Consider the following 26,566-nt stretch of genomic DNA (forward strand, 5'->3'; position numbering starts at 1 on the left):
GACACAGAGGACAGCCAATACAAAGGCACCGTGTATGAGTAACGCTGAGAATGCCAGTGTGTCTGTTTAAGGGGGAGTAATATGTAAGAAAGCTGGAATGGTAGGTTGGGATCAGGTCATAAAGGGCTTTAAATGCCAGAGAAGTTTCTATTTGATCCTAGAAGTAAAGAGAAGCCTCATGGCCTAGTGCAGCACTTCTTAAACTGTGACAATTTAAGAAGTGCTGAAGGGGTCAAGAGTGGAATAAGTTTAAGAAGCCCTGGCCTAATGAATAGAAACGCAGCTTCACAGTCAGGAAGACCCGAGTTCAGGTCCTGCATTAGATACACACATTGGCTGAGAGACCCTAGGCACATCATTTAATCTTTCACTCAACATATAATTCCTCTGTGGTCAAAAGCCATAAACAAACACTTCTCAAAAAATTGGAGGACTATTAAGACCCTTAGGAAAGAATTGCTCCAAATGCCTAATAAAAAGAGAACTTAGAGACCAGTGGTATAAAACTCAAAAGATCCCTGCTGCAGCATACTGACTTAGGAAACCACAAATTAACATTATCTATGTTGTATTATATTTTTATTTATTTTGTTAAATATTTCTAAATTACATTTTAATTTGGTTCAGGTTACACTGTGGGGCTTGGGAGGCTGCTTGTGGCCAGCAGGCTTCAAGTTTGACTCCTCTGCTCTAACACTATAAGATACAGAGATGGCAACTGGTAGATGGTAGAAACCATTTCCTCAGCCAATAGTTTCCAATAACTATGAAATCACAGGTTTAGTCCTTATCATAAAGGTAATAGGAAGCTGCTAGAGAGTGGTGAGTATCAGTGAGATAACCAGACTTGTACTTAAGGAAAATTGCTTTGGGAGCTGTATGGAGGATGAATTTGAATGGAGAGAGACTAGAAGCAGGGAAGCCAATTAGGAGGTTATTTTAAGGATCCAGGTGAGAGGTATTAAGGGCCTCAACCAAAGTGGTGGGTGAGTGGGAAGAAAGGGATAGATTCCAGGGATGTTATAGAGATAAAAATGTCAAGGTCAAGGTTTGGCAATGATTGGATACGTAAGGTGAGGAGGCTGAGCTATTGAGGTTGAAAACTTCAGTAACTAGAAGGATGGTAGTACCTTCACAGATAAGGAAATTTGGAAGAGAAACAGATTTGGGTGGCAAGGTAATGAGTTCTGTTCTGAATATGTTGAGATGAATATGCCCTCAGACATCCAGTTGGAAATATTCAATAGGAAGTTGGTAATGCAAGACCAGAACTTGGGAAAGAAGCACTAGGGATGAATGTACTGATCTCGGAGTCATCAGGATAGAAATCATAGTTAAATCCATGGGACGGCAATATAAAATAAGACAAGAAAGGTTGGTGAGACCCAGATTGTAGAAGGCTTTGAATGCCAAGCTGAGGAGCTTGAATTTTATCCTAGAGGGAACACGGAGCCATATAAGATTGGGGGGGGCGGGGAGGTTGGAGGATGAAGGAGATAATATTGTCTTATCTGTGCTGTAGATGAATATCAACTTGACAGCTCTTTGGAAAATGGATCAGAGAGAGAATAGAAGCAGACAGACCAATTGCAAGATTATTCCAAGGGTCTAGGTAAGAGTAACGAGGACTTAAATAATGAGTAGCAGCTGTATGAATAGTTAGACTAATATTTGGTACTCCCAACAAGTGTATTGAGACAGGTACAAATACACTTGTTGGGAGTACCAAATATTAGTCTAACTATTCTGGAAAGTCATCTGCAAGTATATCTTTTTTTTTTTAAGTGACCAAAATGTCCACAGCCCTAGATCTAGAGATGTCTTGCCAGCCGTATACCTCTCATCAAGGACAAAGGCAGGAAGAAAGTTCTAACATTTATCAAACTCTTGATAGCAGTTTTTGAGGTAGAAAAGGACTGAAAACAAAGTGCTCATTGATTGGGGAATGACGAAACTGTTGTACATTGATATGATAAAAATATGAATTCACCTTAAGAAACACAAATTTGTTGAATTTAGAGAAATATGGAAAGATTTATATGAACTGATGCAAAAAGAAATAAGCAGAGTAAGGAAAAAAATATAAACAACACACATACTGACTACAACAATGTAAATGGAAAGAACAATAAAATGAAGCTGAATGCTATGAAAGTATAATTACTAAGCTTGGACCCAGATAAGATTTAGTGACCCAGCAGTAAAGTAATCAAAAGACACAAAGAGTTTTTTAAAAAAGACTGTAAATTGTTCCAAATCACTAATAAAAAGAGAAATGTAAATTAAAACAATTCTGAGATTTCAACCTCAAACCCAGCACATTGGCAGATAACAAAAGATGGAAAAGCCTTCCCTTTTCTACCATGTATTAACCCAGAAATCTCTAAGAAAGAGAAGAATGAATGGATGAATAAATGAATAGTACATTTTTCGCACCTCCCTCTCTTCACTGCAAAGGTAGGAGGGAAGGAGAAACTATGAGTGTGAAATATTGTATATGATATTAGACATTATCTACAAGTTTAAGTCTTTCTAAGCTACTTTTTTTTTTGCTTTTCTTTTTTAATCTTTGTTATAAGGCAAAGCTCTGTGGGTAGGAAGAAAGAAGGGATAAAATCTAAAATCAATGTGAAATTAAAAAGCATCAACAAAAAAAAAAAAAAAGAATGTATATGTACGTTAAATCATGAGTCCCCAACCATTTCCCCAAAGACTTGAAAACACCAGCAGTGCTGACACCAAAATGGATATTATGTACACATGGGCACACAAGCACTGAAGGTGAAATTCCCAATTGTCACAAGGAAGGAGGCACTAAAACAGTATGTACTCTCTTCCCTGATTAAAAAAGAAAAAAAAAACCCAAGTGATCTAGGAAACAGGAATGTGGCACTAATAGCTTGGATTCTACATCAGCATAGAATGGTAGGGGCTGAAAGGGAAGTTTACATCACACAATGGAAGAGCTTAAAGTAACCATAAAAAAGAGCATGTTAGGCTAGAGGGACGCTTGAGATCACATAGTACAGCCTACTCATTTTATGGACAAGAAAAGAGACTCAAAAAGGGAAAGTAATTTACCCAAGGTAACATGACCTTATAAGTGACAGTCAGGACTAAAACCTAGGTCTCTTGACTTCTATTCTATTTCCAGTATACCATACTGCTTTTCTACCTTTATAAAATGATCCTAACATGAAGTAAAAACAAACTTTAGTAACAATGAATCCCTAGTCTATTTTCTATCCCCTATCCTTTTAAACTATTTTAGCTATTATTATTTTTTATTTTTTTCTAAATTTATTATTTATTTTCAGCATTCTTTTCTTTTAAACTTTTGAGTTCTAAATTCTCTCCTTTCCTCCAATCCATCTCCCACCCACCTGAGAAGGCAAACAAAATGATACCAATTACACATGTAAAATCATGCAAAACATATTTCCATATTTGGCAATTAACTTTTTTAAAAAATAGTTCAGAAATAGGCAGTTTTCAGACAAAATCAAAGCTACCAATAGTCATATGAAAAAATGCTATAAATCACTGATAGAGAAATGCAAATTAAAACAACTCTGAGATACCACCTCACATCCATCAGATTGGCTAACATGACAGAAAAAGAAAAGGACAAATGCTGGAGGGGATATGAAAAAACAGGCACATCAGTGCACTGCTGGTAGAACTGTAAATGGACCTAGTTATTCTGGAGAACAATTTGAAACTATGCCCAAAGGACTATAAGACTGCATATCCTTTGACCCATCAATACCATTACTAGCTCTGTACCCCAAAGAGACCAAAGAAAAAGGAAAAGAATCTATATTTACAAAAATATTAATAGCAGCTCTTTTTGTGGTGGCAAAGGATTGAAAATTAAGAGAATGCCTATCAATTAGGGAATGGCTCAACAAGCTGTGGTATATGATTGTGATGAAACTGTACTGTGCTATAACTAATAACAAGCAGGATGGTTTCTGAAAAACCTGAAAAGACTTATGTGAAATAATGCAAAGTGAGCAGAACCAGGAGAACATTATAAGCAATGCTGTATGATGATCTGCTGTGAATGACTAACAGCAATATTGTGACAATGATCAACTGTGAAAGCTTAGCTACTCTGTTCAAGACAATGATCCAAGACAATTCCAAAGGACCCAGGATGAAAGAAGCTATCCACCTCCAGAGAGAATGATGTACTCTGAAGGCAGACTGAAGTATATTATTTATTTGTTTGTTTTTCTTGTTGTTTTGTATGCCTTCATATATACCATAATGTATATTATACTTCCCGCTTTCTCAATGGGTGAAGAAGAAGGGGCAGGGAGGGAGAGAATTTGGAAATGAAAATAAGAATTTTTTAAAATTAGTTCATAACTATTACTTCAATGTGATGAGTGATGATAAAATCAATGAAGTTTTCTCACTTAGTTTAATTGCTAAATTGAGTTCAATCCAATACATTTTAAGTACCAGCTTTACAATACTTGTACCTCCTAGAATGCCTTACAATTTACAAAGTATAGTTTATCAAGTGATTAATATTTATTATTTCCCTTAACTCTCACAACAGCCCTATCAGGTAGGAGTGGTCATCCTTACTTGAAAGTTGAGGAAATGGTGGCTGAAAGACATTATGTGACTTCAAGGACATATTATCTGATTATAAGTGGCTGAATCAGTAGACCCTAGGTCTTCAGAATCATGTTCTTTCTACTATCCCATAAACGGGTTTTATCCTATGCCTCTATCTACATGTGTCACCTATGGCAAGGTGAAATCTCTCCAGACTTGTTTGCTTATCTGTCAAATTTAGAAGTTGGACTAGATGGAGACTAAGGTCCCTGCCAGCTCTAACATCTGGAGCCTGACATTCCACATGGAGTCTGAAATTGTGAAAACACTCTGAGAAACACTGGGAATAAATTGTGCTGTAATTATTAGTTACAGTTGTATTTATCTATGATCATTTACATGTTACAGATGGAAAAAGCCATGACTAACACTATGAGACAAGATATATATAAAGACATCAACAAATCTCCATGAGTTATTTTTATAGACACCAAATCTAGAGTACTTAACTCACATTCAAACAAGAAAGGCTTTTTTTCTATTTCATTCCCTCTCTTAATTACTATTTTTTATTTCTACTTCCTTGTAAGAATTAAGATACCTTCTTGTTTTTCAGGAGAATATTAATCACTGCTTTCATTCTACTTAACTAATCCATGACTTTTCAATTTTATCTTTTTAAACTCCTTGCAAAAAGAAAGTCCAGCCTGGAAAAATCAGATGGCGAAACACACAGCTCCTGGGACCTTGGCCTGCTGGAAGCTAGGATATGAGTCCCAGCCCAACACACACACACCCCATGTAACTGTGAGCAACTCATTTCTCCTTGAGCCTGTTTTATCATCTAAGATGTTGGCCACAATCTCTGGTCCACCTGCTTCACCTGTGAGGAGAGCACTTTGCAATGACAGAGCAGTATAGAAATGGAAGTTATTGCTAATACTCATTGCTAATTTGACGAATGTAATGGTCACACTCAGAGTCCATTTTCTACTCTAGGCATAAATCTTATCTATCTCATGTTCTGTGTACTTAATGTACCATCATGGCAAAGTCAAGTCAGTCAATAAAAATTAATTAAGCAACTACTATGTGCCAGGCACTGTGCTGAGCACCAGGAATATGAATACGAAAAAAAAAAGAAATGCAGTTCCTGACCTCAAGGAACTCACAATTTGATGGGAGAAGACAACATACATGAATATAAATGAAGCTGAAAAAGGAGGGGGAGGAAGGGCACCCAATGTAAAGGCATGATCATGATGTAGTCTTGGTTCTATTACAATGCACTTATGTACAATATATTATTATCTTAAATTAACAAACAAACCCCATAATATGTTTTCTTCTAAGCAGAAAGAACCTAGGATTTGGAAACAGAAAACCTTGATTCAAATCCTAGCTCTTCGACTTGCTACCTATGTGACCTTAGGCTTAGACTTTCTCTAAACCTTCCTTTTTTTCTGTAGGATGAAAAGGTTAAACTAAATTATGTCAAAAATCTCCTGCAAGCTCTTTTAGTGGTGGCTAAGAATTGGAAATCAAGAGATGCCCATCAATTGGGGAATGGCTACACAAGCTATAGTATATGATTGCGACGGAATATTATCATGCTATAAGAAATAATAAGCTGAATGATTTTAAAAAAAACCTGAATTAAAAAAAAATTTACATGAACTGATGCAAAGTGAAGTGAGCAAAACCAGGAAAACACTGTACACAGTAACAGAAGTACTGTACAATGAAGAATTGTGAATGAATTAACTATTCTCAGCAATACAATGATCCAAAACAATCCCAAAGGGCTCATGATGAAATATGCTATCCACCTCCAGAGAAAGGACATAGAGTCTGAATACAGACTGAAGCATGCTATTTTTCATCTTCTTTCATCCTTTTTTTATTCAAGTCTCCTTGTCAGGTGTCCCTAAAGTCTGGACACATAGGAAAAAATGCACATTTTGAAATATTTGGAATATTAACAGACCTTAGGCCCCCTGACTTCTTTTTCTGGGGTATACTAAAAGAGAAAGTGTACTCAATGAAAATCACAGATTCAACACACTTGATTGAACACATAAAGAGTGAATGTGGTAAAGTTGGCGGCAATATGGAATTATTGCATCGAGTTCATGTGAATCTTGCAAAGCGCATCAACCTTTGCATCACAAATGATGGAAATCATATTGAAGATGTTATTTGTTAACATTCCAATTAAATAAAATGTTGAAAATTTCATTAATTTCATGTCTTGAAAATATGCATTTTTGCCTATGTGTCCAGACTTTAGGAACATCCTGTAATATGGAAATGACTTACATGACTGTACATGTATAACCTACATTAGATTGCTCACTATCTCAGGGAGGGAGGAGAGGAGAGAGAGGACAGAATTTGGAACTCAAAACTTTTTTAAAAAAGTAAAATTATTTTAACATGTAATTAGAGGAAAAAATAAAACATATTTTTAAAAGTCTCTTGCAACTCTTAATTCCTATGACCTAGCACATGCTCTAGGGTCTTCAATTACTCATAATTCTTCAGTCTTTCTCTAAATGGCAAATACTGACAAAGTCAAATTTACCAAGCACAAACTGATGCACTATTGAAGATGCTTTCCTTTGGGATAAAAGGGCAGTAATGTGATGAAATGAGAATAAGAGACCACAGTTCTAGTTCCAGGTACGCCACTGACTTGCCATGACACCCTGGATCAGTCACCACCTCTCTGGGTCTCAGTTTTTTTACTATGTAAACAAAGGAAGTTGGACAAGGTGGTCTGTGAGGTCCTTCCAGCTCTTGTACACTATGTTTATTCCTTGCCAGTCTAACACCCTATGTCTTAAGTTCCCTTCTAGCACTAACAATGTTAGTGCGGGGAAGGTAGCACTAAATTTCACTTGCAAATAACAAATACATACCTACAAAAGACTACTATAAATGAACCTGAGAGAAATCATGCTAACCACGCTCACTATCAAATCCAGTTCAACCTATGCATGACTCCCTAACCTAATTACTTCTCTACCTTTACCCTAGCAGCCTGGCTTTCTTTCTGTTCATATTTATATTCTTGGTACTTAGCACAGTGCCTGGCATATAGTAAGGGCTTAACAAAAGCTTTGTCTTTTATCAGAATTCTTGTTTCTGTTAAAAATAAGCATGGGAGTAAGTCAAGGAATTTGTCAAAAAAGAACATTTTTCTTTATAGAACTCTTTATATAATGTCCGGTGATTCAGTGGCTTGGATAACCAACTGCCAGGCATGCTGTGCTGTCAAAAAGACCTATAAGGGAGGGAGGGAAGAGGGGCTTAGACCAGGGGGCTTCGAAGTACTCTTCCAACTCCAAATTTCTGTGAAGTCAAGTAATATACAATGGATATAAAGGATATAGCGAATGGTAAAAGAGCTCAAAGAAGGGAAAAGCCAAACTATCTTAAAACGTATATAGATTGATAGATATAAATACAGATTTATTATTTCAATTAGCATCCACTTTTCTTTGATTACATTTCATCAGATTAGAAAGAAAACATAGAAGATTGATAGATATAAATTGATATAGATTGATAGATATAGATACAGATTTATTATTTCAATTAGCATCCACTTTTCTTTGATTACATTTCATCAGATTAGAAAGAAAACATAGAAGACCTCTCAAAATGAATCTGTGGCTGCATTATCTTTTGAGTATTAGAGGTTGGAGATCTGAGACATTCTAACAGTAGGCAAGGACTTTGAGGTCAAGGACTGTTTCATTTTTGTCTTTGAATATATAATGATTAGCACAGTTCCTGACACATTGTAGGTATTTTAAAAATACTTGTTGACCAACTGATCTCCACTTAAATGACCCATCAGTACCACAAATTCAACATGCCCAAAACAGCTCACAATCTTTTCCCCAAACCTGTCCCTTCTTCCAACTTCCCTTGATGGCACCACCACCAAGTCACTCAGGCTTGAAACCCTGAAGTCATCTTTGACACTTCCTTTTCCTTTATTCCACATACCAAATGAAGTCCATTTTATTCAACTGAAATTTTTCACTCCTAAAGTTACCAATTATCACTTAATGATTTTCATCCCAAAACTCTCTGACATCATCTGCTTGCTACTATCTTCTCTCTTCACCCAGTCTCTGACAAAAGTGGCCCTTTCCTAGGCAAAGCTAATTCCTCTACATGTATGTTTAATCCTCTTCCTTTTTCCCTCTCTCCCCTTCTCCCTCTCCTCATTTTCCCTCCTTCCCTTCTCCCTCCCTCTTCTTCCCTCCCCCCTCCCCATTTCTCCCTCCATCCCTTCTGCCTCTCCCCTCTCTCTTCTTCTCTCCTCTCCTCTCCTCCCTCTCCCCCCCATCTTTTTTTCCTCTCTCTTCCCTTATCAACTGATCTCTACATATAGACCTCAAACATTTCAGGTCTCTCTCATCCATGAAAAATCTTCACTAGACACCATCATCCCATATCTCTTTTGCTTTCTTATCCAAACTTCTTGAAAAAGCTGTCTATACTCACTGCTTCCATTTCCTCTCCTCTTTCTCACTCCAAAACTGTAATCTAGCTTCCAACCTCATCACTCAACTAAAGTTGATTTCTCCAAAGTTATCAAAGATCTCTTAATTGCCAAATGCAATCTCTTCTCAGTCCTCATCTTCATTGATTTGCCTGCTGAATTTTTCATTGGTGACTTCTGTCTCCTGGATACTCTCTACTCTCTGCTGGTTTTCTTCTCTAGTCTTCTTTGCTGCTTCATCAACCACATCATGGCCACTAAACTGGGGTATTCCCCAAGGCTTGGTTCTAAACCCTATTCTTGTCTCCCTCTACAATTTCTCTCTCAGTAAGCTAAACAACTTTTATGGGCTTAACTATCATTTCTATGCAGATAACTCACATACTGCAGTTTCAGTCCCATATCATCTGCCCACTGGACATTTCCAAGTAGATATCCTATAACCACCTTAAACTCAACATATCTAAAACTGAATTCATTATCTTTCCACCAAAACCCTCCTTTCTTTCAAACATCTCTATTTCTATCAGATACCACCATTCTCCCAAGTTTATAACCTCAGCATTATCCCCAAGTCCTTACACTCTTTCATCCCACATATTCAATCAGTTGCTAAATCTTGCCATTTCTCCATCCACAACATCTCTTGCATGCAACCTCTTCTCTCCATTCACACAGCTACCATCTTAATTCAAATCGTCATCATCTCTCATCTAGATTATTGCAACTGACTCCTAATATGTCTCCCTGCCTCAAGTCTCTAACCATTCTGATCTATCCAATCCTACACACTGTTACCAAAGTAATTTTCCTTAAGCACACATGACCATGTGAGTCCCCTACCCAATCAATTCCAGTGGCTTCCTATTGCCTCTAGGATAAAACATGAATTCCTATGTTTATTTTTTAAAGCCCTTCACAACCTAGCACCAACTTCTTTTCTTTTACTGGACACCACTCTTTCTGCCTATACTCTTTGATCTAAACTGGCCTTATTCACACATGCCACTCCATCTTCCATGTTCTGTGCCTTTGCAATGGCTATCGCACCCACGCAATGCACTCCCTCCTTATCTCCACCTCATGGAGTCCCCCTCCATACAAGAAGCAATTCAAGTACCAAGAAACTCCAATAAGGATCACACAAGATCTGATAACATCTACCATAAAAGAGAAGAGATCTCAAAATACAATATCCCCAAAGGCAACAGTTACAGGCTTACAATCAAGAATAACTTACTCTGCAAAATCTGACAGAGGAGAAAAATAGACCTTTAATGGAATAGGGGACTTGCAGGCATTTCTGATTTAAAAAAAACAAAACAAAACAAATCTGAGTAGGAATTTTGAAATACAAACCCAAGAGAAACCTAGAAAGATAAACTTACTTAAGCAAGTAGGAGGAGCTGTAAGAGGATGTAATGAAAACATTATAATAGGGAGTAGAAACAAATGTCTTTTCAAAATTTTGATGTCTTCAAAGGGTATCAAGGAAGTTTAAATAAGAAAAACCGAGGTCCTGGTGTACTAAGGATTCTATTCTGAGGGTTCTAACAGAGGAAAGAAAAGAGAAGGAAATAGAAAGAAGGGAAAGGGGCAATGGAACTTGTTATTTCCCACATTTGGAGTACCTGAGGAGAAAAGCACACAAACATGGAGGAAAGGGGACGGCGGAAGTGGGTCTCAGATGAACCTTACTCTTACCTGAAACAGACCAAGGAGGGTTGAACACACATATAAACCTAACAATTTGGTGTAGAAATATACCAAACTAAGCAAGAAAACAAAGGGGAGAAATTTCCACTGAAAAGGGAGGATAATACTGGGGAAGGAATAAGTAACATGCAAAACCAACTTCCTAACCCTGAAGGGATGGATTAGAGAGAGACAGGGAGAGAGAAAGACAGAGAGATGGAGAAGAACTACAACCTAAGGATGCGCCTTACATTGTCTCTTAACTGTGAAATTGCTGAAAAAAATTGTGGCATATGAATGTTATAGAATATGACTGTCCCATAAAATGACAAAAGAGACAATTCCAGAAAATTGCAGGTAGTATGAATTAATGCAAAGTGAAGTAAATAGAATCATGAAAACAATGTATACAGGGACAGCAATACTACAAAGAAAAATAACTTTGAAAGACTTAAAAACTCTGATTAAAGCAATTACCAATGATGTCTCCAGAGGGCCTGTACTAGTGTAAAGAACTCCTAACTTGTTTTCTTATCTCCAGTTTCTCCCCTACCCAAACCATCCTTCACCCAGCTGCCAAAAACTCTTCCCAATGCACAAATTCCCTTGTTCAAAAACCTTCAATGGCTCCCTATTGTCTACAGAATGAAATACAAGCTCTTGACCTTCTCATTCAAGGCCCTCCTCGGTATGGAGCTACTCTACCGTTCTTGCCTTATTTTACTCTATTCCCTTTCATCTATTCTACATTCCAGCCAGAATGGACTATTAGCTATTTCTTGAAGTCATCCTGCCCTTTGCTACCTCCATACTTGTAATGCACTCCTCCCATGCCAAAATAATAGCTGGCATTTAGATAGTATTCTAAAGGTTACAAAGCACATACATACACATAGGTAGATAGATATAAATATACACATACCAATAAATAAATGCATGTGTATATATTGTATCTATAGACATACGTGTATGTGTGTGTGTGTGTGTGTGTGTGTGTGTGTGCGAGCGCATGCATCTATCTGTCTGTCTTCCTTCAAGGCCCACCTCAGGTGCCAACTTCTTCATCAAGTCTTCCCAAATTTCCCCATACCCTAAGCCCTCCAAAGCTGCAAGTGACCCTTCTATCCTTAAATTTTCCTGGAACATCTTGTCTGGATCACTCCTTTGTCACTACTGCACTCTACCTTGTTCTACTACATTTATCTCAGTCTAAGTTCTATTCAACCACTAGCATATCTATCTTCAGATCCTCCACTGTCTAGAGATGATGCTTAATAAGTAGAGATTTTTAATTGCTGAAAGGAACACAACGCTGGAACTCATTACAATTCATTTCATACCCTTCAATAGCAATCACACATTTATTTAGATACAACTTATCATAAGAATCAAAAAGCTTAAAGCTAGATGGGAACTTGGAGATAAAGTATTCCAATCACTCATTACACATATGAGGAAACTAAGACCCAAGAAAGGCAGAGCAGACTGCTCACGGTCATGCAGTTAATAAGTAGGAGAGGAACGAATCCAACAGAGGTCCACTCACTTTAAACCCAGTCATTTTGCCATTACAACTTCAGTAAGCCTTTTGAAACCTTTGAATATTAACTAACAATTATCTGACCAGAAATTGTATATACATTCCAATATAGTTGGCAACCATCATATAATAAATCTTGATGCCTCAAGATTAGACAAAAAGGCAAAAAGTTTTTATTATTGTTTTACAAATCTCCTTTTGTCATCTTAATCCTAAAATGGAATGCTTTAGCAAAGGGTGCCTTCTGCCTAACCTCTCAACAAGTTAACACCTTAAGAAAAGAATGTAAGATACTGTTGAGACTTGTTATAAAATGATTAATTTTGTTGTGCAATTACAGAAGCAATTACAAAACTTTATTTTTAATTTGTCACTTTTAGTAATATTTTCAGAGTCAGTCTCACAAAGGAAAGAAAAACCCCTGCATTTAGTGTGAGAAGACCTGAGTTCAAATCCTAGAGCTATTATTTATTAATTTTGTGACCCTGGACAAATTATCTCTTCTCTCTGACCTTCAATTTCCTCAACTATAAAAAGAGTGGGATTACGTGACCACTAAGATCCCTAATACTCCATGATCTCTCTCAGCCATTTAAAATCTTATGAATCAGCTATATAAAGACAGAGATGCTATAATTAAAGGAGCAGTGATGTTTTGCTTTCAATATAGCTGTCCCCTTCACCCCACTCCAGGAAAAACACTCTGCCCAGGGTCACATAGCTAATAAGCAGCAGAGCCAGGATTTAAGCACAGGAACACCACATTACCTCTCTCAAAATGCTTTTTTTTTTATCGAATTGCTTTATTTATCTCAGTGTAACTCTCAAGGAGTTGAGAAATAATGGCTGTTTGACTCCCTTAAGAATAGCTGGGACTAGAATAAAGTTCTGCTTTCTTTGGTGTGTTTTCCTTTCTTGTTTATCTTCCTGCCGCCCAACAAAGCTGGTTTTAAACAAAAAGAATGGTGGAAACATTAAGACCTTTTATCCCAAAGGGCCAGGAAAAGGCTGTACCTTCACAGCCACAAAGCAGAATCCAGGTCCGCTTCCCCCACTCCAAGGGGTTTAACAAAATAAAAATAAATACTCCATTTTTTAGCTTCCAAGAATCAGCCTTCCTATCAGATGAACACATCCTGTCCTCAATCCACACCCCACCCTCATCTCACCCTTAGTAAATGGGTTGACTTAGCTGCAGTTAGAAAAAGATCATAGAATCGCTGTCCTAGAATGTGAGAGCTAGAAGAGACTTTTAGAAGACAAAATGTTAGAATTGAAAGGGGCCTTAGAGCATAGAAGAATGCTAGAGCTCAACAAGGCCTTAGAATATGGAATGTTACAAATTAATGAGATCTAGTCTAAACTCCCTCATTTCACAGAGCAGGAAATTAGGGTCCAGAGAAGAAAAATGGCTTCCAGAAGCAAGACTAGAACTCTGGCCTCATGACGCATAGCCCAGTGATCTTTAATTATCAGCTACTAAGTATAAGACCTATCTCTTCCACAGTGCTAGCAACATTTAGGCACTAAATAAGTATCTATTAAATTAGAGAAATAAATTGTATTTATGTAATATTGGTTAGGCACAATCCCAGGATAGTAAGAAAAAACAGAAGAATGCTGAATTAGCCATCCTGCCCAGCTTTCTCATTGCTACGTTCTATGATATATTTCATCTTCTTTTCCCCAGGTCCATAAATGTGTCAGGTTGCTTCAAACTCACTTAGAATACTTCCTTCAATGACTTATAACCCACTTCCTTCACTTGATGCATTGAAACAAGTTCTGAGATGTCACCACAACCAATGTTAGAACGCAGTATGGTTTCCGGCAATGTGTCTATACTATCAGTTAAATTACTTTATATTAACCACATTCCAATCCACAGGGATCATTTCAAGACTAAATAAGATTTAAACATATCTGTCCAAGCTTTGTTAGTTATTAATTCCCTGAACAGACCAGACACACGTCTGTTCATGTTTAAAGAGTAACCTTCCAGGAGCTTTCCAGGGTGCTAACTTCATGACATCTCAGAGTCAAAGCATCCTAGAGTATTAGCAGGGATCCCAGATTCATATAGCTGAAAAGAACCTTAGAAATGGTCTAAGTGCCACATGATGCATACACTCCCAACAAATGATCACTCAGTCTCTACAGACCTCCAGGAATGAGGCTCACTTATCACCAAGGCAACTTGTTCCTCTGTTGGACAGCTATAATAGTTAGAAAATACTTCCTTATATTGAGCTATAATCTGTTTCCCAGGAATAGGCCTTCTAAGCTTCAATCCAGGGTCCTTGCTTCTACTTTTATACAGCTTCCTATGCTTTTAAATAGTGTTTAAAGGCCTGGAATTTAAACATATTTGGAATGTCACAGGGCTTCTGGATACAGCCCTAATTACTCCATCAAGCAATGTGGACAATCACACCCAGATACATTCAAACATTATAATCAGAATTCTCCCAGAATCACTTTAGATGCTTTCAAGTTATGCAAAGAAAAAAAGTTGACTGGTCACATTTGAAACTACTTCAATTCAATTTCATGTGTAAAATAAGTTGTTTTAAAGCAAGGGCAACACAGGTGCTTTTGAAATGCCTAAGTAATGCCTAAGAGATCTCTTTCCATAAGGCCATTTGTGATAAACCTGTGTCTTTGTGGGGTCTGCTAGCTCTTCTCTTCATAGGCCTTTCCAGTTCCTACCTCCACGCTTTTTGCACAAGTGACCCCCTGTATGTGGCATGTGCTTCCTTCTAAACACAGCTCAGGGGCCACACTCTATATGAGACTTTTCCTGCCCATCCCCCACCTCAATGATTAGTACTCTCTCCCCCTTGAAATTGTTTTGTATCCTCCAGCAGAATGTAAACTCCTAGACGGCAAGGGCTGTTTCATTTTTGTCTTTGTATTTCCAGTGTTTAGCCCAGTGCCTACTACATAGCAGGGCATTTAACAAATATCTTCACTGAATTTCATTGTTTTTGAGGATGGGAATAGGAAAGGTCAGATTAGTTGAGAAGCTTGAACTGAAACCTGCTGCTTGAAATTTTGTCTCAGCAGGCTAAGTAATGCCTTGAGTTAAAGTCAATAAGCATCGGTCAGTCACAAATGGTATATTTTCTCCTGCAACTGGGACACAGAAACTTGGAACCTATTCATAGCAATAAGAAATTACTCACAGTCCTACAGATCTTAAAAGCAGTTTTCTCCCACCAACCTTGTGAGACAGGTAAGTTTATTCCCACTGTAAAGGTGGTAAAACTGAGGCTTAGAGAGGTGAAGGGATTTCAAACAGTAAGGGGCAGAGCCAGGATTCAAACTCGGGTCTTGTGCTCTTTCAGTGCCCCTGAGCTACTAGCCCAGGGCAGTCTAGTTTAATGAACAGGAAGCCTCATTTTTGTACAAACTTTACACTGAATATAATTTCATGCTTCATAAGTTCCCTTTCCAAGCACTCAGATATTATGGCAATATTTGCCACAGAACAGAGAGGCTCCAAAAGATCAAAGAACCAAATTTGCCTGCTTTGCTGTATTCTACCTAAAGCAAGAGAGAGTTAATGGCTAGCCAGTATTAACTTGAGATTTTTTGAATCTCAGTTGCTGACTGACCCAGTCTCACAGAAGGGCAAGTTTCTTCACTTCCCTGTATTATTCAGGGAGGACCCTGGTCTTCCTCACAGACTAGAGGTCAATGTTAGCTTTTGCAAATAGGAGGAGCAACAGCTCAAGCACCTGATTAAGCCTCTTCTTTACTCCAACCCGTGAAGTCAGGATTACCAGCCTTACTATTCCCACCTGGTTTTGGTCCTGACCTATGACTTTATCAGTATGTAACTGCTGGTGTAGAAACTCTCTCCATCAATGCAAGATAGCAACTGGTTTATAACCTATAATATTAAAGGAGCAATGTGGTATAATGGCTAGTGGGCTGATCCTAGAGTCAGGAAAAACCTGGGTTCAAGTTCTGACAGACAATGGCTATGTGACGACAGGGAAGTGACAATGTCACTTGAATTTTCAGAATTCAAAGCAATTCTAAGCCTATCTTCCATTTTACAGGTGAGGCTACTGAACCTCAAGTGATTTGCCCAAAGTCAGGCAGTTCAGAAGTTTCAAAGCCAGGTCTCAAATTCTGTTCAAAGTCCATAATTCTTTGACTACAACATGCTGGATTCCTATTTTAGCAAGTGAACATTTGAAGAAGAGTATTATTAAGGTGGAATGCATCTAAGAGGGAGACCAGGCTTGGGAGAGGACTGAAGAATCAATGGAAAGGACTGGTGATGCTTAACATGGAGAAGAGAGGATTTAAGGGAAATACAATTATCTTCAAATATATGAAAGGCAGTCTTGCAGGAAAGGGAATAGACTTGTTTCCCTTGGTCCCAGAGGCCAAAACCAGAATCAATGAACAGAAGTTACAAGGAGGCAGTTTTCAGGGAGAAACTTCCTAAAAATAAGAACTGTCCAAAACTGAAATGGGGTACATCAGAAAGCAGTGAGTTTTTGGAGGCTCAATGAGTGGTGTTGTCAAAAGGATTCTAATTCAAGTAGGGGTTAGGATTAATGACCTCACAGGTTCCTTTCAGCTCAAGGATTCTATGATCTATGACTCTACTGAAACCTAAGCTACATGGTGTTCTGAACACAAGGCTTAATAAATGTCTGTCGTACAACTCTTTTATAAGAAGTAACATACCTTTCACTCTAATGCTTTATATATTTCAAATTAAGTCTTTAGCCTCCCAATTTTCATTGATTCAACAAATGCTTATTTAATACACACTATGGACAAGACCCTAAATATATCACATAGGCTCTTCTTATCTGTAGACTTGTGTCATATCATGAAAAAACACTGATACAAGAGTCATGAGACATGAGTTTTTGTTTTAGCTTTGCCACTAATTTTCTGTATAATCTAAGGCAAGTCACTTAAATTCTATGGACTTCACTTTTCTCCTCTGAAAAATAAGGGTGGAGAGGGGCTCTTTAAGGTTCCTTCCAGCTCCAAAATTCTGTAAAATTAGATTTTTAACCTTTTTTCAAGTTAACTGCAACCCAGGAAAATATAAAATAAGTGCTATGCAGGTTTCTCTCTTACTTCTTCAATATAAGCAGCAAATTTTCCAGAATTGTTCTGCAAGTATTTCAGCACTTTGTCCATATATATTCAATGCATTTTTCAAAAAAAAAAAAAAACAACCCAAATCCATAAAGAAAATGGATTAGATTTATTCTGCTCAGCCCTGGAGAGCAAAAGGAAGACCAATGGGTAGGAGTTAGAGGGAGGCAAATTTCAGTTCAATATCAGAAAGACCTTCCTAACAATTAGAGCTGGCCAACAATGTAATGAGCAGATGCAAGAGTCTTATAACTTTTCCCTGTAACTCGAAGTGTTTGAGCAGAAGGTGGATAACTGCTTGTAGAATATCTTGCAAAGGATTTAAACTTCAGATTGGAGTTAGCCTAAATGATCTCTAAGATCCCTTCTTGATCTGACATTTGTCAAAATATTCTGTTTTCCAGAGTTAAGGCCCAGCAAGCAGGCTGTGTCCTGAGCTTGGCATAACAATAATCCTTTGTGCTCAAGATGATTCCATGATCTAACTTTCCATGTTTTAAGGGTCCTTACCAACCTGACATTCCATGTTCCAAAGTCCTTACTAAATCTAAAACTCTATGTTCTAATGTTCCCTTCTATGATTCAATGAAGGTTGCAACATAGAGTCACGCAGCCTAATAGCAATAAAACTTGGAGGCCAATGTTCCAGTAAAAATAACTGTCAGCCCCACCCTTAGGCTCTTCCCCTTCTTAACTTCCACAAGAACAAATCTCAAAACACTGAAATAAACCAATTCTATAATGTTTACTGTAACTGGAATCTAAGCTGCAAAAGGTTAATTGCTTTGGAAAAAGGCTACAGTGGAGATGGGGTAGGGAGGAGCATTGTATCTAGCAACAACAGAGTCAGGGCTCTCTGACATTTATAAAAGAGAGAGGGGAAAAAAAACAATGTTAGATATACATAGAGCTAATGCATCCAGGTATCTACAGCTGGGGAAAAAGTAACAGAGAAAGTATGACAGTAGAGAAACCAGTGTAGTATAATATAACAGAAAGAGCACTGGGCTTGAACTCAGAAGGTCTGAGTTTGAATGCTAACTCTTCCACTAGCTACCTGAATGACCATAAGTAAAGAATAAGATAATTCCTAGACAGCAGAACTGGAAGGTACTATGTAGGCCAAACCCTTCATTCTCATATAAGGAATCTGAGACCCCAAAAAACTAAGTGATTTGCCCAAGGTCACACAGATGGTTAGCAGCAAAGCTGAAATTCAAACTCAAGTCCTCTGTCTCAAAGGCAATGTTCTTTCCACCACACCACTATTCCATCATTCTCCCTCTCTACACCTCAGTATTCTCATCTGTAAATATAAGAGTGTTGGAATGGAAGGCATCTAAAGACCCTTCCAGCTCTATGTATCAGGATCCTGATATCAGAAGATATTTCACCAAAAACATTACCATCCTTTTAACTGTGAATGAAAATTATAGTTCCTAAGTCAGTAATACGGTAATAATGTAAACAAAATTTCACTGGGGTCTACAAATGAAACTTACAAGTGGCTTTTTAAAAACTCAACCCATGGCTCTAGGACTTAGGTGAATTTCAGCAATGGAATTTATTGATTTGAATTACACCAAACTAATATTCCATATAGTGTCAGTCTCAAATTCAGTTAGAGCAGAAGCATAGCTACAAATCTTCTGTCTTCATACCCCTTCTGTTTTTCATATACAGGAAGAAGTATTCTTTTTAAAAGTGAGGCTATAAAAACTTTAAAGAGGAGAACAAGAGGAGAACACAGTCTTACCAGACCAGGCAGACACACTAAACATCAAGTAACTAGTATAATGGAGCAAGCACAGGCCTTCAGTTTGAGTTCCAGCCCTAATACTATCTGGCTTCTTGGATTATTGGCAAGTCATTTCACCTGACTTTATTTCACACACACCGCCCCCACCACCTGCATTCTCTACCTCTCAAAGGCTCATTTTTATAAACTTTGAAGTGATATAGCACCTTGAATAATTTTCTCAATGTGGGTACTCCTTCTTCCACTGATTAAAATCATGATCCTTCCCCATTAGGGAAGGGGGCCCAGTGGGTCCTGAAGCCCATCAATTGTGGAATGGATGAACAAACTGGTATATGAATGTGATGAAATAATATTGTGCCCTAAGAAATGACATATGAAGAATTCAGAGAAACTTGGGAAACCTTGTACAAACTGATGCAGAATAAAGTGAATACACCAAGAGAACAATTTATACCATGACCACAAGACTTAAGAACAATGTAGTGTCTAAAAAAGACTGCAAAGGACTAAAGTTGAAAAAATACCTCTGGCTCCTTAGTAGAGAGGCAATCAACTATAGGTTTCAGGCTTGGTCAATGTGTTGACTTGTTTTTGCTGAGCTGTATTTATTAACTGTATTTATTGAACTGTATTTGGTGGGGGAGGTAGAAAGAGGAAGTCAATGTAAATGAGGTGACTAAGTGACACCATGTATAGACTTTTGGATTTCAAATCCTGCTTCAGATACTTACTAGCTGTATGACCTTGGACAAGTCCCTTAACCAATATGCCTCAGTTTCCCCATTCGTAAAATGGAGATGATAATAACACACTGACCTCTCAGGGTTGTTGTGAGGATAAAATGAGATATTCGGAAAGTACTTTGTAAACCTTAAAGTGCTATATAAATGCTAGTTATCATCATCATCATAATTATGTCAGAATCTCACCTTTGATGATTAATACCTGTGTGACTGTCATTTAACTTCCCTGAACCTCAGTTTTCTCATGTGTTAAATGAGGAGGCTGGACTGGGTGGTGTTGGAGGCTCCCTTCTAGCTCTAGGCCTATAGTTATATATTTTTTAAAAATTATCAGCAAAGCATTTTTTTCAAAGGCACTGAACTTGTAATCAAAGGTCTTGTCTTCAAATCCTAGGTCTACCACTTAGTATCTTGTATACTTGTATGATCTTGAGCAAGTCATTTCTCCTCCCTGGGCCTCAGTCTCCTCAAATATAAATTAAGGGGGTGGGACTATATGGTACTTTAGGTCCCTTCTAACTATAAATCTGTAATCCTATCATCCTTGATAATTTAGTGTTCTTTGAAAGCTATTCGGACAAAAAAAGAATCACCCTGCAATCAACCTGAAGCCTCTCTGAACTCTATCCATTTCTAGACCTATTTTCAGAAGTCTTTCCAACTTAGTAAGACCTGCCAAAGCTTTCACTCTACTGGCAATTTTCAAGTACCTAGTATCACTCCTATCCAAGATTAGGTATCAAAGTAGGACTTTAGGGAAGTAGTAAAATGCTTTTCAAAAAAGTGAGCTATATAGTATAATGATGATAAGCATAGTGCTTATAAACACCATCTCCCTTAAATAACTAGATGAGAGAAAAATACTGAGGACAAAACTTTGGCTTTCATGTCTGAAGGACTTCACAAAGTCCAGCTGCATCCAAATACATGCCAATTTTCACCCCAGGATACAATTCATATATCAGGGACCTGTATGCAGATTTCCTCTGTCCCCTCTTATAATAAAAGTTGTCAGTTTCTTTTTAAAATAGGCTAAGATTAATCTCACAGCTACCACTGTTAGTATTTCAGGGACCTAACTACCTCTACAATGAGAACTACCCAGGTATCAACCTATTAACCAAGCTGTAGCACACAAGACTAGTTACAAAGAAAGGCACTGGGGCCACAGCAATTGGTAATAATAGTATTAGAAGCTAGCATTGGCATAGAGTTTTAAGGTTTGCAAAGCATTTTACATTTGGTAAGGCACTTAAGTTGGAAAAGCATATCCTTACTATGTATTGATTCATGCATTCATTCAATAAACATTTATTAAGCCTTTGCACAAAATACTAAGGTTGGCACTTCCGAGAGATACAATGTTCATGTAAGACACCATAAGAACACTCAGGAAGCCCAGAAGGAGAAGATACAAACTTAAATAACTGTAACACAATACTCAATGCTTAGCACAGTGCCAGGCACAAAGTAAGCATTCGATAATGCTATCAAAGCGTTTTATGACACCCCTCCCCACCCCCACTCCCTTCAGCATGGTGGAAGAAGCAAGTAATGGAATTAGGCAAAGGACCAGGGTTTAAATGCTGACTTTGCCATCTCTGTGACTTTGGACAAGTTATATTAACTCTTAGGGTCTGTTTCCTCCCTTCTAAAATGAAGAGAATTGGAATAAATAGTATTTTCCTCGATCACTTTCCTTCTCTGGCTCTCAGTTCTCCCCTCTCAAAGAAGCTTTTACGAAGAAGAGCATTTCTAAGTTCTGAAGTTCTAGGGATTCCTTTCCAATACTTCCCCTACCCTCCCCACCCCCGGGCCTTTCTGACGTTCCATCTCTGCCCTATTTTTAAGTTCCCAGGATTTAAAATCAGGAGACCAGCAAGCCAGTCTCTCTTTTGCCACTTAAAAACTATGTGGCTTTGAGCAAGTCACTTCCCCTTTCTGAGCCTCAGTTTCCTCACCTGTAAAAATAGTATGCCCCAGTTCTACAATGTTTTTAAATTTTGGTAAAGCAAGTTTCTCACAACAACCCTATGGGGTAGGTGGTGAAATTGTGATTTTCTCTATTTGACAGATGAGCAAAGTAGTGAGTCTCCCAGGACCTCAGATCTATTGAGTGTGGGATCGGGTATCCTGAAACCGGTTTTCCTCATTCCAGTATGAGGGTTCTTACCATTAAACCACACTACACTTCTGTAAAATGAGGGAGGCTGAAGTAGATCCCAAGATACTGTGACGCCTCCTGCTCACATGTTTCCCTCTCTATGCGACCCTCGCACTTGCTAGACTACCATTCCCCGTTCCCCTTCCCCAAGGCAAACGGAGTTTCCCTGCGGCTCTGCTCCCCTCCCCGGGGGCCCCGACCCGCCCCCACCCGGGGCCCGGTAAGCGCCTGACCAGCTGCCTGCCCCCCCAACACACACTCCAGTCCTCGCTAGTCACCATGGCAACTTCCCCCCCCCCTCCATTCCACAGCTTGCGCCCCCACCCCCACTCCCGAGCAGACGAGGCCCTTCCTGTCACTGCAACAAGTCCCCCGGGCCCGCGGCCTCTCCAACCCGGCTTCCCCCAACCTCATCCCGGCCTCCCCAGCTCCAGGCCTGCCTGCCCACGCTCACCTGATCCTGGAGCCCATGGTCCCCGGGACTCCTCATGGGCCCCGGCCCCACTCGGCGCTGCCCGGCCCCAGCCTCTCCCTGCCTGCCTCTCTCTCCCCGCCCCGCCCCTCTGGCCCCCTCCCGGGTCTATTTCACTCGCTCGGTCCCGGGAAACGCCATGGTTGCTGGGGCGCGTCCCCGCCGCCGCGCGCGCGCGCCTAAATCCCACGGCTCAGCAACCTCCCTCCCCGCCACACTCTGATAAGAGGCAGAGGCAGAGGCTCAGACACGCGCCCAGCCCCGCCCCACCGCCTTCCCGCCGCGTGGGGCCTGCCGGGACTTGTAGTCCAGGGCCCTCTGGGCTTAGCCCGGGAAGTTCGGGATAGGGCAGAGCAAGGGGTGGGTAAAAAAAAAAAAAAAAAAAAGGAAAAGCTGGTTAGAACGCAGTCATAGGACCCAGTGAGTTTGAGCTGAAAGAGAAACTACAGATTAGTCCAACAGTCTCATTTTACAGAAGAGGAAAATGAGGCTCAGAAAGGAAAAGTGACTTGGGAACTAGGAGAGTCAGCATTCAAAAACCCATGCAGTCTGATTCCCAAATCTAGTGTTCTTTACAATAATCACGTGTCCTTTCCTTTACTAGACCTATCCAGTCATTGCCAAGTCCTGTCATTTCTAGCTTGCATCTTGGATATGCCCCCCTTCTCCTATCAGACATTGCTGCCAACCGGGTTCAGGTCTCTGGACTTTTACAATAGCCTGCTCTTGGCCAGCTCCAGTCTAGTGTGATCAAAGTGATCTTCCTGAAAAGCAGCTCTTACCGTGTCACCCACCCCACCCCCATTAGACAAACTCCAGGGTCTATCACCTCTAGGATCAAGTATAACACCCTCCGGCTTTTGAAAGTGCTTCATAATCTAGCCCATTCTTACTTTTCCAGTTTTCTTAACATCTTACTCCGCTCTACTTACGTTACTGATCCAATGACACTGGTGTCTTTGCTGTTCGTCAAACAAAGCACTGGATCTCCCAGGTCTAGGCATTTTTTACTAACTGTCCCCTAGTCTGGAATGTTCTCGCTCCTCATCTCCTTTTAATAGCTTTTCTAGCTTCTTTCAAGTTCCAGCTGAAGTCTCACCTTCTGCAAGATCTTTCCAAGCCTCCTAAATCTTAGTGCCTACCCTCTAAGATTAGCTCAAGATATGTGTGCATATTTCACCTACATACACACTTATATACATGTATATACAATTATGTACCCATGTGAAAACAACCATGAATGTATATACGCAACTTTATGTGTGCAAACAACTATGTACAAACAAGATGGATGTATATAGATACATATGTGTGTATGGTTACAGATAGATACATACAACTATGTACTAGAAACAACTATGTAGAAACAAGACAGATACATATATGTATAGATCTATCTCTATATACACATATGTATCTATATCTATTTATATATGTGTGTGTATACCTATACATAGATATGTATCTATCTTGTTTCTACATAGTTGACTATGAGGTCCTTGAGAGCAGTAACTGTTTTTTGCCTTTCTTTGTAACCCTAGTGCTAGCACAGTAACTGGCATATAGTAAGTGCTTAATAAAGGCTTCTTGTCTTGACCTGAGGAGACCCAACGGATATATTTAAGTGGCTCACTAGCCTCCTTCCTTAGGCACTGTTTTCTTCCCTATCCCCCCAACTCTCCTCTACAGGAGGATTTCCCTTCCCCTACAGCCTCTGTTAGGCTTCCACTATACAGGCCGCATACCTTCCCCTACAATTCTCTATGGAAACCAACTCCTCCCTACAAACACCTACATTTCAATATGAGAGCCAAGACCATCTATTCTTGCAGAACCTTTGCCGTAGTTGCTACCAAGCTTGTCCATAGGGTGTATATGTATGTGTGTGAGTATAGCTATGTATATATGTGTATATGTAATCTTCAACAATCACTGCAAATGGATGAATTGAGTCCAGTACTAAACAAGAGGAAGAAAGTGAGCTAAATTGTGTTTTGGAAATTTCAGAGCTTTTTCATGATAACAAACTGCTCACAAAAAGCTTCATCTTTTTAATTCTGGTGTTGTTTTGTGGTTGTGAGTCATGAAACACTACAGCCTCCACGGTATTCAAAATGAGAGTCACTCAGAGAGCAATAGAGGGGTCTTCATACTGTTGCTCAAATCTGACACTCCAGCTCCAGAATTCATGCCTTTTCACTGGCTGCTCCCTCCACCCCCACCCTACCCCACCCCACCCCATGCCTGGAATATTTTCCTACCTCTTCACATCTGCCTCCTGGCTTCTTTCAAGATTCAGTGAAAATACTACTTTCTTCAACAGGTCTTTCCTGGTCACCTGTGTGTGTGCTCAAGCACACACACATACACACACACACACACCCCTTCTTCGATTGTCTCTAGTTTATCCTTATTTGTACATTATTGTTTCCAAGTTGATTTGAGGCCTTTCCCAGTACATCATTCCCACCTCAACACAGAACCCCTTCCCCCTAGTGGTGCCTCCCCTCTAAGTTAAATTTATTCTTACACCGTATATATAAAATCTTAATATATAAATAGATAAAATCTTATATGTAAACATTTTTGCATGCCATCTACCCCATTAGATTGTGAACTCCCTCCAGGGTAGAGACCGTGCTTTTACCTTTTATCTCCAGTGCTTAGCACAATATGAGGCACATATTAAGTGCTTAATAAATGATTGTTGATTGACTCTCTCCTATTTCCATTTTTTATTCCTTTATGGAGACTGTCTCCATAAATCTCTTCTGCAGAAATACCTATTCCTGCCCTATAGAGACCTAAGAAGATCTCCTTCCCAGGCAGCTAGATTCTGTAAGATACAGCACTGGGCCTGGAGATCTGATTTCAAATTTAACCTCAGATACTATCCGTGTGACCCTAGGCATGTCATTTAACCTCTTTTTGCCTCAGTTTCCCTATCTGTAAAAGAGAGATATTAATAGCCTCTACCTTACAAGGTTATTGTGAGGATCAAATCAGATAAGATTTGTACAGTGCTTAGCACAGTGCCCAGCACATATGAGGAGCTTAATAAATGCTTATTCCCTTCCTCTCTTCTCATACATGTCCCCTATGGCAACACCAAACTGCTGCAGAAATGATCTGCTTCTACAACTTTGCCACACAGAACATAGGCCCTCTGCCTTCTCCCATATAGAGACAGGTTCAGTTTAATCTCAAAGATGTCTACTGGAGGTCAGCTCTGTGCTCAAACCACTGGGCCTTTGTAGATAACCCACCTATCCCCCTCCTGCCCCACTGCTTACTAGGGCTTCATACTACACCTTGATTTTCCTTTACAGAGCCCAGGAATCCTCCAGCCATCCCCTTCAGTAACCATCCACCTCTCAACTCTTCCCCTGGAGACTCCATGTTACCTATAAACGTAACATATAATTCACCGCTTGACGAGATCAGAAAAGTGTTGTTTGGTCTAATGCATGATTCAGATGGGGAAAGGAATTCCTATTCATGCTTTGGGTATCCTTGTTCTATCACATAAGTCAGTGTAGGCTACCTGAAGGAGGCATGTAGGTATTTAATTTAATTTAGGATAGTTGTTTGTTTTTTTAATTTGAGGTGCAGGAAAATTCCATTTGACATTGTCAAAGGACTTGGGTTCATATCTCAACCTGCGTGACCTTAAATAATTCACTAAACTTCAAAGACTTCAATTTCTTTATCTGTAAGAAGAAAGATTATACTACATAAGAGTATGGTGTAATAGATGGACCACTAGACCTGAAGTCAGAAACATCTAAGTTCAAATCCTGTCTCAGATACTTACTAACTTCATGAATTTGGTTGAGTCACTTAAGCTCTTGTCAACCTCAGTTTCCTCATTGGTAAAACGAGGATAACAGTAGCCCTTACCTTGCAGAGTGGTTGTAAGGATCAAAAGAGGTATTCCATGTATGGTATTTTTAAACTTCTAAAGCG

General features: G+C 39.2%; 1 protein-coding gene across 4 annotated transcripts in view; it reads right to left on the minus strand.

Moving 5' to 3' along the window:
- Positions 1 to 22,659, minus strand: part of DENND1A (DENN domain containing 1A) — a 697,281-nt gene extending 674,622 nt beyond the window's left edge. For all 4 annotated transcript variants that reach the window (XM_036750170.1, XM_036750168.1, XM_036750169.1 and 1 more), the window contains exon 1: positions 22,583 to 22,659. In XM_036750170.1, the coding sequence (XP_036606065.1) occupies positions 22,583 to 22,599 (17 nt within the window). In that variant the 5' untranslated portion in view covers positions 22,600 to 22,659. The remainder of the gene's footprint in view (positions 1 to 22,582) is intronic.
- Positions 22,660 to 26,566: the final 3,907 nt, after the last annotated feature.

This window comes from Trichosurus vulpecula, chromosome 3 (assembly GCF_011100635.1).
Source record: "Trichosurus vulpecula isolate mTriVul1 chromosome 3, mTriVul1.pri, whole genome shotgun sequence".
NCBI classification, from domain to species: Eukaryota; Metazoa; Chordata; class Mammalia; order Diprotodontia; family Phalangeridae; genus Trichosurus; species Trichosurus vulpecula.